At 49.4% G+C, this 19,361-nt stretch overlaps 1 protein-coding gene across 3 annotated transcripts in view; it reads left to right on the forward strand.

Moving 5' to 3' along the window:
• Positions 1 to 622: 622 nt before the first annotated feature.
• LOC110516120 (G protein-coupled receptor kinase 6) overlaps positions 623 to 19,361 on the forward strand; it is a 77,370-nt gene continuing 58,631 nt past the window's right edge. For 2 of the 3 annotated variants that reach the window (XM_036934115.1, XM_036934114.1), the window contains exon 1: positions 623 to 1,058. In XM_036934115.1, coding sequence (XP_036790010.1) covers positions 1,007 to 1,058 — 52 coding nt within the window. In that variant the 5' untranslated portion in view covers positions 623 to 1,006. The remainder of the gene's footprint in view (positions 1,059 to 19,361) is intronic. The other variant, XM_036934116.1, reaches the window with a different exon arrangement.

Genomic DNA, 19,361 nt, shown 5'->3' on the forward strand with positions numbered 1-19,361 from the left:
AACCCTACCTACCTTGCCAGCAGGCATGCCAGCTCAGATAGTTAGACAAGATAGCTTCTCTATCTTGATTACACCTACACCTATACTGCTTGCTGTTTTTTGGGGTTTAGGCTGGGTTTCTGTAAAGCACTTTGTGACATCGAATGATGTAAATAGGGCTTAATAAATACATTTAATTGATTGATTGATTGATAGCCTGAAATGTCTTTATGGTTGGGAAGATTGGGTACTGATCTGTGCTAGCTAAAGCCAACTTCATACAATTGCCTACAGATGTAGGATCTTAATTAGATCACCTTGTTGCAGGAGGACTTTTCCCTCAAAGCAATAAAGGTTAACCTTGTAATGTATTTAAGGTTTAAAAAGCCTTCTGAAGTTTGTAATTTCCATTACGAAAAATGTATCAATCCCCACAAACAGATTTTATGAATTATAATCCACATTTCCTATTGCTGCAGGATTATTTTCCTGCTGTAGCAAACTGGCTCAAATTAAAATCCTACATATGTAGGTGGCTAGTAGTATTACAGAGAAACAACAAAAGAAATACTTAATAAATAAAAAAATACAAGACAAATATGAGGGGGCAAGTGCCCCTGTGCCCCCTATGTGCATGACGCCTTTGGGGAGGGGAGGGAACGAACGAAGCTGAGAGCCGAGCAGGAAGGAAAATTAACGAAGGCAGGAGAGGCTTTGAATGCTAACAAGCGTTATAGCTTTAACTACAATAGTAGCCGCCGTTGTTTAGCCTAAAAGGTGAAGAGTTTTTTTTGTTGTTGTGCTGAAAACATCAAACGATGGAGTCGGCGAACTAGTAGCCAACCACGATTGCAAAAGCCCAACACCTGGTAACCCGCCGAACTTGGAGAGCAAGCGAAGGCTATGCGCCAGCTGCAGAATTCACCATCATCATCATCGGTGCCGCTACCTTCATCTTTTTCAGTTGAAGTGAAATGTATTGCCTAGTCTGTATGGGAGACGGATCTTACACTTACTGACCATTACCATGGAGATAGAGAATATAGTCGCCAACACGGTACTGCTGAAGGCGAGAGAAGGTAAGACATAGACATAGTACTGAAACGACGACATGACATGGTTAACGTACTGGGGGGTGGGGGGGGACATGTCGAGAGGGAGAAAGGGGGTATAATCATAACAAAGCAAGGCTGTTTTTTTTGGGGGGGGGGGGCTATCGCTTGGATTGTGTTCTACACAGATCTCTCTTCTCTCTCTAGATCTATTTCTCTCCCTACGCAGTGGTTTTCCCATCGTCTTGACTGGCTCACTATAAGGGGGAACATATAGCTTTGTGTCAAATTGTAGCCTACCTACTTGTTAATCATTGTAACTCTAGTCACATAATATACAGCAAATATCCAGGCCTGATCGATAACACCGATCGGGTTTGAGTTTCGCAGCGTCGATGATAATAAACGATGATCGATTAGACTATATCACTGTTTGATATTGGGATTCGTGTTTCTAATGACTTATCTGAAACGGAAAAGGTTGATTATGGCGGTAGGCTACTGTAGTAGTAGTAGTAGTAGCAACATATCATTGGATAGGTTGATATGACCGTAGGATCGTAGCACCAGCGGATCGTGTTGGTAGTATAGGCTACACGGTGTTGACATATCCTGTAGCAACCTGTTTCCCAATTCCGTCGCCTGATAGAACAGGCGTATCGACTTGATACGTTAGCGATATTTAACATATGGCTTTCGCTGGATCTTATGCCCGCTTGGCGGTTCAAATGTGTGTTATACATTATTTGACGCAGATAATATTAAAGCCACTGCATTGCCACCCTGCCAAAGGAGAAGGGGACCCGCTCCGTGTGTGTTTCCCCTAGACGGAGACCGGCGAGCTCTGGGTCTTTCTCGGGGCCTGGGTAAAGCGGACGCGGCCAACCCCGCACACAGTGTACCCCCGTGTGTGTGCCGTTGACGTGGGGAAGTGGAACAACTCAAGCCGCAGGCCTGAGGACTACGGCGAAACATATCGGACTAATAACACAAGTGGTCGATGGGATGCCGTTCTGTCTGGCTGTCTTTTTTTTGTCGTCAGGTTTGATTGAAGAGAGAAAATAAGAGATGTGTGTTTATCCTAGTGGACCCCCGGCTAAATACAACTCTGTAACTCGAAACCAGTTCCAATGCTTTAAAACAAATTATATTTATTATGTTCCCCTCTAATTAGGGACTGATTTTAGACCTGGGCCACCAGGTGGGTGATATTAATGATCAGGTAGAACAGAACCAGCAGACCCCGGGTTATCCGAAGTCGGTTCACGGTTTTTTTTTTTGTGCCCTAACATTACACAGCGGATTCAAATAGTTAACTAACCATCCAGCTTTGATACTTTGAATCAGCTGTAGTAGTGTTAGAGCAACAACGTGCACGGACTTTGGGAAACGCTCTCGTCGGGTAAGAGTTGAATATCCCCTGGTTGTAGAGGATATGGTTATAAGATGGGCAGAGAGGATGTCGTTACTTTGTTGTCAGGACAGCGGTGAGGGGAGAAGGAACTAAAGCTACATTGTATCTTCTGTTGGGGGGGAGAGATGTGTTACATTTAATAAATATGGTTTCTTATCACGTGTGCGGCATGGTTTGATAATGATCAACGGCAGATGTTCATAGACAGAAGTGCAACAATATTAACACAACATTTGGACAGCTGACGTCAGAATGTGGTACAAGACTAATCATCTTTGATTTGACCAATGAACGTGTGTGTGTGTGTGTGTGTGTGTAGCTTCCTGTGATATATGTTTATCATAATACACTGAATTCTATTAAGTTTACGCTCTGCATGCCGGAATACTGAACATTCGCGCTATGTTTATGTAACAGTATAACTTTTAGACCGTCCCCTCGCCCATACCCGGGCGCAAACCAGGGACCCTCTGCACACATCAACAACAGTCACCCACGAAGCATCGTTACCCGTCGCAGAGCAAGGGGAACAACAACTTCAAGGTCTCAGAGCAAGTGACGTCACCGATTGAAACGCTATTTAGCGCGAACCACCGCTAACTAGCTATCAGTTTCACATCCGTTACATTTACCTAGTCAACGTCAGTACACAATCCACAATCAACGTCAGAATCTGAAGTCAAATAGGTCAAACGGTGAGATCTTGTTGCGTTCACACACGGGCCCTGCAAAAAACATGTCTATTGTACTGTAGCCTCCTTTTACGCTCCTGGGAATTGGCCTAATGTGGATAGAGCTAAATTGAAATGTTTTAAATTAACAGAAGAAATATGAAAACGCATACACATGGTAGCAGTAGAAAGGGAACGATTTAGAGATTATAGGAACATTTATTAGAGCAAAGTTTAGTACACCAACAGTTCACCTGATACAAGAATGAATCCAAACATCACACTGTTGCTTTAATGTGCATTTACTGTACATTTGGTGCATTTGTTGATAACGAAATATGAAAGTACTCTGGGTACATTCAGTAACCTAATAATATTCCTGGAAAATGGGGGGGTAGGTGCAACATAAAAACAAAACAATGGGAAAAGGGGGGATTCCTAGTCAGTGGTACAACTGACATGTGTCTTCCACATTTAACCCTGACCAATCAGAGAGGAGGGCTGCCGTAATCAACATCCACGTGAGTGAGAGGACTAACTGGTGTCTCCAAGGGGCCTCACACCTCTCCAGACTGTGGGTTTCAGTGAGAGGACTAACTGGTGTCTCCAAGTGGCCCCACACCTCTCCAGACTGTTTGTTTCAGTGAGAGGACTAACTGGTGTCTCCACGTGGCCTCACACCTCTCCAGACTGTGGGTTTCAGTGAGAGGACTAACTGGTGTCTCCAAGTGGCCCCACACCTCTCCAGACTGTGGGTTTCAGTGAGAGGACTAACTGGTGTCTCCAAGTGGCCTCACACCTCTCCAGACTGTGGGTTTCAGTGAGAGGACTAACTGGTGTCTCCAAGTGGCCCCACACCTCTCCAGACTGTTTGTTTCAGTGAGAGGACTAACTGGTGTCTCCAAGTGGCCCCACACCTCTCCAGACTGTGGGTTTCAGTGAGAGGACTAACTGGTGTCTCCAAGTGGCCCCACACCTCTCCAGACTGTGGGTTTCAGTGAGAGGACTAACTGGTGTCTCCAAGTGGCCCCACACCTCTCCACTAACTGGTGTCTCCAAGTGGCCTCACACCTCTCCAGACTGTGGGTTATAGTGAGAGGACTAACTGGTGTCTCCAAGGGGCCTCACACCTCTCCAGACTGTGGGTTTCAGTGAGAGGACTAACTGGTGTCTCCAAGTGGCCCCACACCTCTCCAGACTGTGGGTTTTAGTGAGAGGACTAACTGGTGTCTCCAAGTGGCTTAACACACCTCTCCAGACTGTGGGTTTCAGTGAGAGGACTAACTGGTGTCTCCAAGTGGCCTCATACCTCTCCAGACTGTGGGTTTCAGTGAGAGGACTAACTGGTGTCTCCAAGTGGCCTCACACCTCTCCAGACTGTGGGTTTCAGTGAGAGGACTAACTGGCGTCTCCAAGTGGCTTAACACACCTCTCCAGACTGTGGGTTTCAGTGAGAGGACTAACTGGTGTCTCCAAGTGGCCCCATACCTCTCCAGACTGTGGGTTTCAGTGAGAGGACTAACTGGTGTCTCCAAGTGGCCCCATACCTCTCCAGACTGTGGGTTTCAGTGAGAGGACTAACTGGTGTCTCCAAGTGGCCCCACACCCCTCCAGACTGTGGGTTTCAGTGAGAGGACTAACTGGTGTCTCCAAGTGGCCTCACACCTCTCCAGACTGTGGGTTTCAGTGAGAGGACTAACTGGTGTCTCCAAGTGGCCTCACACCTCTCCAGACTGTGGGTTTCAGTGAGAGGACTAACTGGTGTCTCCAAGTGGCCTCACACCTCTCCAGACTGTGGGTTTCAGTGAGAGGACTAACTGGTGTCTCCAAGTGGCCTCACACCTCTCCAGACTGTGGGTTTCAGTGAGAGGACTAACTGGTGTCTCCAAGTGGCCCCACACCCCTCCAGACTGTGGGTTTCAGTGAGAGGACTAACTGGTGTCTCCAAGTGGCCTCACACCTCTCCAGACTGTGGGTTTCAGTGAGAGGACTAACTGGTGTCTCCAAGTGGCCTCACACCTCTCCAGACTGTGGGTTTCAGTGAGAGGACTAACTGGTGTCTCCAAGTGGCCTCACACCTCTCCAGACTGTGGGTTTCAGTGAGAGGACTAACTGGTGTCTCCAAGTGGCCTCACACCTCTCCAGACTGTGGGTTTCAGTGAGAGGACTAACTGGTGTCTCCAAGTGGCCTCACACCTCTCCAGACTGTGGGTTTCAGTGAGAGGACTAACTGGTGTCTCCAAGTGGCCTCACACCTCTCCAGACTGTGGGTTTCAGTGAGAGGACTAACTGGTGTCTCCAAGTGGCCTCACACCTCTCCAGACTGTGGGTTTCAGTGAGAGGACTAACTGGTGTCTCCAAGTGGCCTCACACCTCTCCAGACTGTGGGTTTCAGTGAGAGGACTAACTGGTGTCTCCAAGTGGCCTCACACCTCTCCAGACTGTGGGTTTCAGTGAGAGGACTAACTGGTGTCTCCAACTTTTAAGTGGTGTCTGCACTTTTATGACTCAAAGAAGAGTGTTCAACTATAAGGTCATTTTTTTGGAGCTCTCCTAGCTGCGTCGTTCAGAAACTAGAGTTGGCACCCTGGTCGTCGTTTCATTAGGAACACAACCCCGCATCTCCGCCATCACACAATTAATTACAATTACACAATTACTGTTGTTAACTCAATACAAAAACAAAACAGACCCATTTTATAAATCACATTCTCATTTGTTTGTTTGTATAGAAAGGAGTCATGGGTGCGTTCAGGTCCAATAGACAAACGGGCTCATTCTGTTCAGAACAACCCAGGGTGTGATGCCGTGTCGTGGACATTTTGGACTCACGGGTGTTTGGCTCGTATGATATCAAAGCAGTATTTATTATAATCCTCAATTTCTCGTCTGTCTGTCTGTCTGTCTGTCTGTCTGGTCTGGTCTGGTCTGGTCTGGTCTGGTCTGGTCTGGTCTGGTCTGGTCTGGTCTGGTCTGGTCTGGTCTGGTCTGGTCCGGTCCGGTCCGGTCTGTCTGTCTCAATTCACATTATTGACATGGCAAGTTCATTATTACTTACATTCTCTCTCTCTGTGTCATATATATATATATATAGAAAACCCCTTCAAATGAGTAGATTCAGCTATTTTAATCCTCAATGTCTCATCTATCTATCTCTCTGTCTCTCTCTCTCATTCAATTCAATTGACTTTATTGACATGGCAAGTTCATTATTACTTACATTCCTTACTGGACGCAACATCAGCACAAGAACGGTTCGTCGGGAGCTTCATGAAATGGGTTTCCATGGCAGAGCAGCTGAACACAAGCCTAAGATCACCATGTGCAAAGCTCGTCGCTATTGAACTCTGGAGCAGTGGAAACGGGTTCTCTGGAGTGATGAATCACGCTTCATTGTCTGGCAGTCTGACGGATGAATCTGGGTTTGGCGGATGCCAATAGAACGCTACTTGCCACAATGCATAGTGCCAACTGTAAAGTTTGGTGGAAGATAAATAATGGTCTGGGGCTGTTTTTCATGGTTTGGGCCCCTTAGTTCCAGTGAAGGGAAATCTTAACTCTACAGCATAACAATGACATTCTAGATGATTCTGTGCTTCCAACTGTGTGGCAAAAGTTTGTGAAGGCCCTTTCCTGTTTCAGCATGACAATGCCCCCCAGTGCACAAAGCGGGGTCCATACAGAAATAGTTTGTTGAGATCGGTGTGGAAGAACTTGACTGGCATGCGCATAGCCCTGACCAAAACCCCATCGAACATCTTTGGGATGAATTGGAATGCCGACTGTGAGCCAGGAGGCCTAATCGCCCAACATCAGTGTCCGACCTCACTAATGCTCTTGTGGCTGAATGGCAACAATGTTCCAACATCTAGTGGAAAGCCTTCCCAGAAGAGTGGAGGCTGTTATAGCAGCAATGTTCCAACATCTAGTGGAAAGCCTTCCCAGAAGAGTGGAGGCTGTCATAGCAGCAATGTTCCAACATCTAGTGGAAAGCCTTCCCTGAAGAGTGGAGGCAGTTATAGCACCAACTCCATATTAATGCCCATGATTTTAGAACGAGATGTTGGAAGAGCAGTTTTGGGCATGTAGTGTATCAGGTTAGATGTTTTCTCCTTCTGTGAAACAGGAAGACTGACTCACAATCAACCACATGGTAGGTTCCCATCACAAGGGCATGAGTCTGAAATAGCCCCCTCTTCCCTATGTAGTGCACTACTTTAGACCAGAGTTTGCACCCTATTCCCTATATAGTGCACTACTTTAGACCAGAACCCTATTGCACCCTATTCCCTATATAGTGCACTACTTTTTGACCAGGGACCCTGCTCTATAAAGGGGATAGGGTGCCATTTTTAGGACGCTGGCGAGTCAGTCAACCACATTGGTTCTCTCACAAGGTGTCAGGGGTGTGGCCCTCGTCCGTCGGGTGGGTCGTGACAGTTTCAACAATAACAACCCACACCGTCAAGGGGAAGTGGTTTCAGGGCTGTAGAGATGTTCTCAGCTTTGAGGTGATGGGTTATTTCCCATATGGTGCTAGGCTTGGGGCCTTTATCCAGATTGTCATACTGACCTTTTGCCGTACTGGGGGATGTTGGGTAATATTGCCACTGTTTGTAATTAAAGCGCTGCTCTGCCATAACAGCTTTATCAACAAGGCAGGTCCTACAGGCCCTGGTTTTGTCTCATCTGAACTACAGCACAGGCTCAGAACAGGGCAGCACGGCTGGCTCAGAACAGGGCAGCACGGCTGGCTCAGAACAGGGCAGCACGGCTGGCTCAGAACAGGGCAGCACGGCTGGCTCAGAACATGGCAGCACGTCTGGCTCAGAACAGGGCAGCACGGATGGCTCGGAACAGGGCAGCACGGCTGGCTCGGAACAGGGCAGCACGGCTGGCTCGGAGCAGGGCAGCACGGCTGGCTCGGAGCAGGGCAGCACGGCTGGCTCAGAGCAGGGCAGCACGGCTGGCTCAGAGCAGGGCAGCACGGCTGGCTCAGAGCAGGGCAGCACGGCTGGCTCAGAGCAGGGCAGCACGGCTGACATTCATGTCAATCTCTCCTGGCTCACAGTGGAGGAGAGATTGACTTCATCACTACTTGTTTTTATAAGAAGTGTTGACAAGCTGAATGCACAGTCTGTTTAAACGACTAGCACACAGCTCAGACACCCATACCCCCACAAGACATGCCACCAGAGGTCTCTTCCCAGTCCCCAAGTCCAGAACAGACTATGGGAGGTGCACAGTACAACACAGAGCCATGACTACATGGAACTCTATTCCACAGTACTATATAGAGCCATGACTACATGGAACTCCATTCCACAGTACTACATAGAGCCATGACTACATGGAACTCTATTCCACAGTACTATATAGAGCCATGACTACATGGAACTCCATTCCACAGTACTACATAGAGCCATGACTACATGGAACTCTTTTCCACAGTACTACATAGAGCCATGACTACATGTAACTCTATTCCACAGTACTACACAGAGCCATGACTACATGGAACTCTATTCCACATCAGGTAACTGATGCAAACAGTAGAACCAGATTTTATAAAACAGATTTAAAAAATACACCTTATGGTAGAGTGGAGACGCATGATCACACGCTAGCACACACAGTCTACACACACGCGCTAGCTCACGCAGTCTACACACACGCGCTAGCACACAGTCTACACACACGCGCTAGCACACAGTCTACACACACGCGCTAGCACACAGTCTACACACACACACTAGCACACACAGTCTACACACGCGCTAGCACACAGTCTACACACGCGCTAGCACACAGTCTACACACACGCGCTAGCACACAGTCTACACACACACACTAGCACACACAGTCTACACACACGCGCTAGCACACACAGTCTACACACACGCGCTAGCACACACAGTCTACACACACGCGCTAGCACACAGTCTACACACACACACTAGCACACACAGTCTACACACGCGCTAGCACACAGTCTACACACGCGCTAGCACACAGTCTACACACGCGCTAGCACACAGTCTACACACGCGCGCTAGCACACAGTCTACACACGCGCGCTAGCACACACAGTCTACACACGTGCGCTAGCACACAGTCTACACACGCGCGCTAGCACACAGTCTACACACGCGCGCTAGCACACAGTCTACACACGCGCGCTAGCACACACAGTCTACACACGCGCGCTAGCACACACAGTCTACACACGCGCGCTAGCACACACAGTCTACACACGCGCGCTAGCACACACAGTCTACACACGCGCGCTAGCACACACAGTCTACACACGTGCGCTAGCACACAGTCTACACACGTGCGCTAGCACACAGTCTACACACGCGCGCTAGCACACAGTCTACACACGCGCGCTAGCACACACAGTCTACACACGCGCGCTAGCACACACAGTCTACATACGCGCGCTAGCACACAGTCTACACATGCGCGCTAGCACACAGTCTACACACGCGCTAGCACAGTCTACACACACGCGCGCTAGCACACACAGTCTACACACACGCGCACTAGCACACAGTCTACACACGCGCTAGCACACACAGTCTAAGCACACGCGCTAGCACACAGTCTACACACGCGCTAGCACAGTCTACACACGCGCGCTAGCACACAGTCTACACACGCGCGCTAGCACACACAGTCTACACACGCGCGCTAGCACACAGTCTACACACACGCGCTAGCACACACAGTCTACACACGCGCGCTAGCACACACAGACTACACACGCGCTAGCACACACAGTCTAAGCACACGCGCTAGCACACAGTCTACACACGCGCTAGCACAGTCTACACACGCGCGCTAGCACACAGTCTACACACGCGCGCTAGCACACACAGTCTACACACGCGCGCTAGCACACAGTCTACACACACGCGCTAGCACACACAGTCTACACACGCGCGCTAGCACACACAGTCTACAGACACGCGCTAGCACACACAGTCTACAGACACGCGCTAGCACACACAGTCTACACACGCGCGCTACCACACACAGTCTACAGACACGCGCTAGCACACATAGTCTACACACGCGCTAGCAGACATAGTGATAACCGTGACGACCCTGGATCAGAGGTGACCAGGGCCGACCCAACTTCCTCAACCCAAGGCTAGACGATTAGAGAAACAGGAGGGAGGGAGAGGGGTCTGGGTAGTGCTTGGAGGAGGGGGAGGGGTAGTGCTTGGAGGAGGGGGAGGGGTAGTGCTTGGAGGGGGAGAGGGGTAGTGCTTGGAGAGGGGTCTGGGTAGTGCTTGGAGAGGGGTCTGGGTAGTGCTTGGAGAGGGGTCTGGGTAGTGCTTGGAGAGGGGTCTGGGTAGTGCTTGGAGGGGGAGACGGGTCTGGGTAGTGCTTGGAGGGGGAGATGGGTCTGGGTAGTGCTTGGAGAGGGAGAGGGGTCTGGGTAGTGCTTGGAGGGGGAGAGGGGTCTGGGTAGTGCTTGGAGAGGGGTCTGGGTAGTGCTTGGAGGGGGAGAGGGGTCTGGGTAGTGCATGGACAGGGAGAGGGGTCTGGGTAGTGCTTGAAGGGGGAGAGGGGTCTGGGTAGTGCTTGGAGAGGGGTCTGGGTAGTGCATGGAGGGGGAGGGGTCTGGGTAGTGCTTGGAGAGGGGTCTGGGTAGTGCATGGAGGGGGAGGGGTCTGGGTAGTGCTTGGAGAGGGGTCTGGGTAGTGCTTGGAGGAGGGGTCTGGGTAGTGCTTGGAGGGGGAGAGGGGTCTGGGTAGTGCTTGGAGGAAGGGTCTGGGTAGTGCTTGGAAGGGGAGAGGGGTCTGGGTAGTGCTTGGAGAGGGGTCTGGGTAGTGCTTGGAGGAAGGGTCTGGGTAGTGCATGGAGGGGGAGGGGTCTGGGTAGTGCATGGAGGGGGAGGGGTCTGGGTAGTGCTTGGAGAGGGGTCTGGGTAGTGCTTGGAGGAAGGGTCTGGGTAGTGCTTGGAGGGGGAGAAGGGTCTGGGTAGTGCTTGGAGGGGGAGGGGTAGTGCTTGGAGGGGGAGAGGGGTCTGGGTAGTGCTTGGAGGGGTCTGGGTAGTGCTTGGAGGGGGAGGGGTAGTACTTGGAGGGGTCTGGGTAGTGCTTGGAGGGGGAGGGGTAGTACTTGGAGGGGGAGAGGGGTCTGGGTAGTACTTGGAGAGGGAGGGGTAGTACTTGGAGAGGGGTCTGGGTAGTACTGAGAGGGGGAGAGGGGTCTGGGTAGTACTTGGAGAGGGAGGGGTAGTACTTGGAGAGGGAGAGGGGTCTGGGTAGTACTTGGAGGGGGAGAGGGGTCTGGGTAGTACTTGGAGAGGGAGGGGTAGTACTTGGAGGGGGAGAGGGGTCTGGGTAGTACTTGGAGATGTCTGTGTGTCTACACAGCTGAGTGATGTTGTAAAACACTTCACATCTCAAAATATTTTTTTCCTGCATTTAAAATAAATACATTATTAGGCCTGTATCTGGATCGGAAAAAACAAGACTGCACCCCACTATTCCCCTCCTATAGGGCCTGGTCAAAAGTAATGCACTACATAGGGACTAGAGTCTAGGGACTAGGGACACACTCAAGCCATTTAAACAAAGTACAGTATAATAACAGCATGCCAGATGGGTAATTTTACAAATAGACTCTAAAACATTTAATAAGCCAGCTGGCAGAGCCAACCTTGTGATGTTCACACAATGTTAAAATATGCCCATTTAGGCCTAGTCAGCCTAGACGCTAACCTAGCTGCATAGCCTAGCTGCTAATGCTACATACGCATCGCATGTGGTTGGCGCTAGCGGTAGCCGCTAACGCTACACACGCAACAGATGTGGTTGGAGCTAGTGGTAGCCGCTAATGCTAAATACACAACAGATGTGGTTAGAGTATGCGGTAGCAACACATGCGTCACAGTTCCCAAGTCATAGCCAATTTTGTGGGTCTAATAACTGTAGGAAGGGAACCACATGAAGGGAGCCGTCACAAAGCAGTGTGTTTTACAGACGTCATTCACAGGAAACACCCTACTGTACACACTCTCACACACACACATTGAGAACAAGTGTTAGCCAGTCTAAGACTGCAAGGCTCACCAGGCTACCTGCCTCCTCTAACCACTAGGCTACCTGCCTCCTCTAACCACCAGGCTACCTGCCTCCTCTAACCACCAGGCTACCTGCCTCCTCTAACCACTAGGCTACCTGCCTCCTCTAACCACCAGGCTACCTGCCTCCTCTAACCACTAGGCTACCTGCCTCCTCTAACCACCAGGTTACCTGCCTCCTCTAACCACCAGGCTACCTGCCTCCTCTAACCACCAGGCTACCTGCCTCCTCTAACCACCAGGCTACCTGCCTCCTCTAACCACCAGGCTACCTGCCTCCTCTAACCACAAGGCTACCTGCCTCCTCTAACCACCAGGCTACCTGCCTCCTCTAACCACCAGGCTACCTGCCTCCTCTAACCACCAGGCTACCTGCCTCCTCTAACCACCAGGCTACCTGCCTCCTCTAACCACTAGGCTACCTGCCATCCCATAATGGAGTCATTACATACGTGGGATTAAGAAAAAGTCACTATTCCTGTTGTGTACAGTAGTTAGTAAAGCTCTCAGATCGTTGCTTAGTGACGACCACAGTGTTACGTAGCAACATGCTAATGAAATGTTGCCTCACAAGTTACTAGTTTTATTACACAGTTTAATGTTAAATGTTATTGAGAATGCTAACGGGGAGAAAACATGTTGAGACAGTGTGTGACAGTGTGTGTGTGTGTGTGACAGTGTGTGTGACAGTGTGTGTGTGACATGGTTTCAGAAGGTGTGTGTGTGTGACAGAGTGTGTGACAGTGTGTGACAGTGTGTGACTGTGTGTGACAGTGTGTGTGTGACAGTGTGTGTGTGAGACAGTGTGTGAGACAGTGTGTGACACGGTTCAGAAGGGCTGTGTGTGACAGTGTGTGTGTGACAGTGTGTGTGTGTGTGACTGTGTGTGACAGTGTGTGTGTGACAGTGTGTGTGTGACAGTGTGTGTGTGACAGTGTGTGATATGGTTTCAGAAGGTGTGTGTGTGGCTGTATGTAGATGAGTTGGGTCTCTGATAGGAAGTGAACCCGTCAGACTAAACAGATTCTCTCCCATTCTCCACTTTCTCTTTCTGTCTCTATTCTGTCTCCTTCCCTCTCTCTCTCCTCTCTCTCTCCTTCCCTCTGTCTCTCTCCTCTCTCTCTCCTTCCCCCTCTCTCCTTCCCCCTCTCTCTCCTCTCTCCTCTCTCTCTCCTTCCCTGTCTCGCCTTCCCCCTCTCTCTCCTTCCCTCTCTCTCTCTCCTTCCCTCCCTCCCTCCCCACTCTCTCTCCTTCCCTCCCTCCCTCCCCACTCTCTCTCCTTCCCTCCCTCCGTCCCCACTCTCTCTTTTCTCCCTTTCCCTGTCTCTCTCTATCTCTCTCTCTCTCTGTCTCTCTCTCTCTCTCTCTCTCTCTGTCTCTGTCTCTGTCTCTGTCTCTAGTAGACAGTAGACTGATCAGACCTGTATTCCTCTCTAAGCAGGAAGTCTAATCCAGCTTGCAGTTACAGCGGAATTTGTTTACAATGTGTGTGTGTGTGTGTGTGTGTGTGTGTGTGTGTGTGTGTGTGTGTGTGTGTGCGGGCGTGCATGTTTGTGTGTTTGTGTGTTAGGGGTGTGACGTTTAAACAACATTGTTTACATTTAGAAAAAATCCCGAACCGAAAGCACATGTTCTTTTCCGTGTTTTAACCTAACTAGTGTTTTAACCTGACTAGTGTTTTAACCTGACTAGTGTTTTAACCTAACTGGTGTTTTAACCTGACTAGTGTTTTAACCTAACTGGTGTTTTAACCTAACTAGTGTTTTAACCTAACTAGTGTTTTAACCTGACTAGTGTTTTAACCTAACTGGTGTTTTAACCTGACTAGTGTTTTAACCTGACTAGTGTTTTAACCTAACTGGTGTTTTAACCTAACTAGTGTTTTAACCTAACTAGTGTTTTAACCTGACTAGTGTTTTAACCTAACTAGTGTTTTAACCTAACTAGTGTTTTAACCTGACTAGTGTTTTAACCTGACTAGGTGTTTTAACCTAACTAGTGTTTTAACCTGACTAGTGTTTTAACCTGACTAGTGTTTTAACCTGACTAGTGTTTTAACCTAACTAGTGTTTTAACCTAACTAGGTGTTTTAACCTGACTAGTGTTTTAACCTGACTAGTGTTTTAACCTAACTAGTGTTTTAACCTGATTAGTGTTTTAACCTAACTAGTGTTTTAACCTGACTAGTGTTTTAACCTGACTAGTGTTTTAACCTAACTAGTGTTTTAACCTAACTAGTGTTTTAACCTAACTAGTGTTTTAACCTAACTAACTAGACGCTGGTTGGGGAACGTTGTCATTTGACGTAAAAAGAGGCAAACTTTAGGGAATAGAGATCCAGATTACCAAGACATGTGAGCATGGCTCTTTCTGCTGGCCTGCTCCTCTCTCTCTCCCCGGCTGGCCCGCTCCTCTCTCTCTCCCCGGCTGGCCCGCTCCTCTCTCTCTCCCCGGCTGGCCCGCTCCTCTCTCTCTCGCTCTCTCTCTCTCTCTCCCCGGCTGGCCCGCTCCTCTCTCTCTCTCTCTCTCCCCGGCTGGTCCGCTCCTCTCTCTCTCTCTCTCCCTGGCTGGCCCGCTCCTCTCTCTCTCTCTCCCTGGCTGGCCCGCTCCTCTCTCTCTCTCTCTCTCCCCGGCTGGCCCGCTCCTCTCTCTCCCTCTTTCCCTGGCTGGCCCGCTCCTCTCTCTCTCTCTCTCTCTCTCTCCCTGGCTGGCCCGCTCCTCTTTCTCTCTCTCTCTCCCTGGCTGGCCCGCTCCTCTCTCTCTCTCTCTCTCTCCCTGGCTGGCCCGCTCCTCTCTCTCTCTCTCTCCCTGGCTGGCCCGCTCCTCTCTCTCTCTCTCCCTGGCTGGCCCGCTCCTCTCTCTCTCTCTCTCTCTCTCTCTCTCCCTGGCTGGCCCGCTCCTCTCTCTCTCTCTCTCTCCCTGGCTGGCCCGCTCCTCTCTCTCTCTCTCTCTCTCCCTGGCTGGCCCGCTCCTCTCTCTCTCCCTGGCTGGCCCGCTCCTCTCTCTCTCTCTCTCCCTGGCTGGCCCGCTCCTCCCTCTTCTCTTTACTCTGTTGTCTATAGAATATCATAGCCTCTGTTTTAATAAAGTTGAGAAACATTGCAAGACAAGGAATTGCGAGATACCGCATTCTGTTGTGAAATACAGCTGGTGATCTATACTGATAGATAGACCTAGTGCACGGTTCTGTCTGACTGGTGTCTGACCTGTCTATACTGATAGATAGAACCGTGCACTAGGTCTGTCTGTCTGTCTGTCTGGTGACTGACCTGCCTATACTGATAGATAGACCTAGTGCACGGTTCTGTCTGTCTGGTGACTGACCTGCCTATACTGATAGATAGACCTAGTGCACGGTTCTGTCTGTCTGGTGACTGACCTGCCTATACTGATAGATAGACCTAGTGCACGGTTCTGTCTGTCTGGTGACTGACCTGCCTATACTGATAGATAGACCTAGTGCACGGTTCTGTCTGTCTGTCTGTCTCTGGTGAGTGACCTGCCTATACTGATAGATAGACCTAGTGCACGGTTCTGTCTGTCTGTCTGGTGTCTGACCTGCCTATACTGATAGATAGACCTAGTGCACGGTTCTGTCTGTCTGTCTGGTGGCTGACCTGCCTATACTGATAGATAGACCTAGTGCACGGTTCTGTCTGTCTGTCTGGTGGCTGACCTGCCTATACTGATAGATAGACCTAGTGCACGGTTCTGTCTGTCTGTCTGGTGTCTGACCTGCCTATACTGATAGATAGACCTAGTGCACGGTTCTGTCTGTCTGTCTGGTGGCTGACCTGCCTATATTGCTCCCCCCCCCCCCTCTCTCCGCCCCCCCCCCCTCCCTCTCTCCGTCCCCCCCTCCCTCTCTCCGTCCCCCCCTCCCTCTCCCCCCCTCCCTCTCTCCGTCCCCCCTCTCCCCCCTCCTTCTCTCTCTCCGCCCCCCCTCCCTCTCTCTCTCCGCCCCCCCTCCCTCTCTCCGTCCCCCCCTCCCTCTCTCCGCCCCCCCTCCCTCTCTCCGTCCCCCCCCTCCCTCTCTCCGTCCCCCCCCTCCCTCTCTCCGCCCCCCCCCCCTCTCTCCGTCCCCCTCCCTCTCTCCGTCCCCCCCTCCCTCTCTCCGTCCCCCCCTCCCTCTCTCCGTCCCCCCCTCCCTCTCTCCGCCCCCCCCCCTCCCTCTCTCCCCCCCTCCCTCTCTCCCCCCCCCCCTCCCTCTCTCCGCCCCCCCCTCTCTCCCCCTCCCTCTCTCCCCCCCTCCCTCTCCCCCCCCCCCTCACTCTCCCCTCCCCCCCTCACTCTCCGTCCCCCCCTCCCTCTCTCCGTCCCCCCCCTCCCTCTCTCCGTCCCCCCCTCCCTCTCTCCGCCCCCCCCCTCCCTCTCTCCGTCCCCCCCTCCCTCTTTCCGTCCCCCCCTCCCTCTCTCCGTCCCCCCTCCCTCTCTCCGTCCCCCCTCTCCCTCTCTCCCCCCCCCTCCCTCTCTCCGTCCCCCCCTCCCTCTCTCCGTCCCCCCCCTCCCTCTCTCCGCCCCCCCCCCTCCCTCTCTCCGTCCCTCTAAATATGCTTGTGTCTTGTGTTCTCAGAAGTACGCCAACTAATCAATCGCCTCCGTTCCAACAACACTGAATCTTAGGAGTCGATTCTTAGCTGAATCGAATCTTGCCCCCCGTCAGAAATGGGAGTCGACACTGAGTCAATGTGCAAGGAGTGGAGGAATCAATTATTTTGGAGTCGACTCTGTGAGTCAATGTGCAAGGAGTGGAGGAATCAATTATTTTGGAGTCGACTCTGTGAGTCAATGTGCAAGGAGTGGAGGAATCAATTATTTTGGAGTCGACTCTGTGAGTCAACGTGCAAGGAGTGGAGGAATCAATTATTTTGGGAGTCGACTCTGTGAGTCAATGTGCAAGGAGTGGAGGAATCAATTATTTTGGAGTCGACTCTGTGAGTCAATGTGCAAGGAGAGGAGGAATCAATTATTTCGGAGTCGACTCTCCCACCACTAAGTCATTAACAGTTGGAAAATGGCATAAATTTATTTTTTAACCTTTATTTAACTAGGCAAGTCAGTTAAAAACAAATTCTTATTTTCAATGACGGCCTAGACACAGTGGGTTAACTGCCTGTTCAGGGGCAGAACGACAGATTTGTACCTTGTCAGCTCGGGGGTTTGAACTTGCAACCTTCCGGTTACTAGTCCAACGCTCTAACCACTAGGCTACATGCGCCAAATACAACAGGTGTGGACTGTACTGTGACATGCTGACTTCTCTCTCTCTCTCTCTCTCTGTCTCTGTCTCTGTCTCTGTCTCTCTTTCTCTCTTTCCTCTGGAGACCACAGGATCTTAATTATGAGAGACGTTTCTCGCCGTCTGTTCTGTCAAACTCAACGACTGAAAATATTGTCTTTCTGCACCCCGTGACTAGACAGGTCTAAGATCAGTGTTTAAATAAGGCTGAGTGTCTTTCTGCACCCCGTGACTAGACAGGTCTAAGATCAGTGTTTAAATAAGGCTGAGTGTCTTTCTGCACCCCGTGACTAGACAGGTCTAAGATCAGTGTTTTAATAAGGCTGTTTTTCTCTAGCATGGTTTATTTAACTAGGTGCACTACTTTAGAGCAGGTTCAATAGGACTCTAGTGCACTACTTTAGACTAGGTTCAATTGGACTCTAGTGCACTACTTTAGACCCGATTCAATAGGACTCTAGTGCACTACTTTAGACCAGGTTCAATAGGACTCTAGTGCACTACTTTAGACCAGGTTCAATAGGACTCTAGTGCACTACTTTAGACCAGGTTCAATTGGACTCTAGTGCACTACTTTAGACCAGATTCAATAGGACTCTAGTGCACTACTTTAGACCAGGTTCAATAGGACTCTAGTGCACTACTTTAGACCAGGTTCAATAGGACTCTAGTGCACTACTTTAGACCAGGTTCAATAGGACTCTAGTGCACTACTTTAGACCAGATTCAATAGGACTCTAGTGCACTACTTTAGACCAGATTCAATAGGACTCTAGTGCACTACTTTAGACCAGGTTCAATAGGACTCTAGTGCACTACTTTAGACCAGGTTCAATTGGACTCTAGTGCACTACTTTAGACCAGGTTCAATAGGACTCTAGTGCACTACTTTAGACCAGATTCAATAGGACTCTAGTGAATAACAACAGGATCAATGTCATGTCTGATAATAACAACAGGATCAATATCATGTCTGATAATAACAACAGGATCAATATCATGTCTGATAATAACAACAGGATCAATGTCATGTCTGATAATAACAACAGGATCAATATCATGTCTGATAATAACAACAGGATCAATGTCATGTCTGATAATAACAACAGGATCAATATCATGTCTGATAATAACAACAGGATCAATGTCATGTCTGATGATAACAACAGGATCAATATCATGTCTGATAATAACAACAGGATCAATGTCATGTCTGATAATAACAACAGGATCAATATCATGTCTGATAATAACAACAGGATCAATGTCATGTCTGATAATAACAACAGGATCAATATCATGTCTGATAATAACAACAGGATCAATGTCATGTCTGATGATAACAACAGGATCAATATCATGTCTGATAATAACAACAGGATCAATATCATGTCTGATAATAACAACAGGATCAATATCATGTCTGATAATAACAACAGGATCAATGTCATGTCTGATGATAACAACAGGATCAATATCATGTCTGATAATAACAACAGGATCAATGTCATGTCTGATAATAACAACAGGATCAATATCATGTCTGATAATAACAACAGGATCAATATCATGTCTGATAATAACAACAGGATAACCCCTGACCTTACTAGAACCCCTGAAGGGGTCATAGGAGAACCACCAGTCTGAGTGGTGGAAAAAGTACCCAATTGTCATACTTGAGTAAAAGTGAAGATACCTTAAAAGAAAATGACAAAAGTGAAAGTCAGCCAGAAAAATATTACTTCAGTAAAAGTCTAAAAGTATTTGGTTTAAAATGTACTTATGTATCAACAGTAAAAGTATAATTGATTTCAAATTCCTTATATTAAGCGAACCAGATGGCAACATTTTATTTGATTGTGGGGGGGACTGATATCCAGGGGCACATTCCAACACTCAGACATCA

The sequence above is a fragment of the Oncorhynchus mykiss genome, chromosome 10, assembly GCF_013265735.2.
Source record: "Oncorhynchus mykiss isolate Arlee chromosome 10, USDA_OmykA_1.1, whole genome shotgun sequence".
Classification (NCBI taxonomy): Eukaryota; Metazoa; Chordata; class Actinopteri; order Salmoniformes; family Salmonidae; genus Oncorhynchus; species Oncorhynchus mykiss.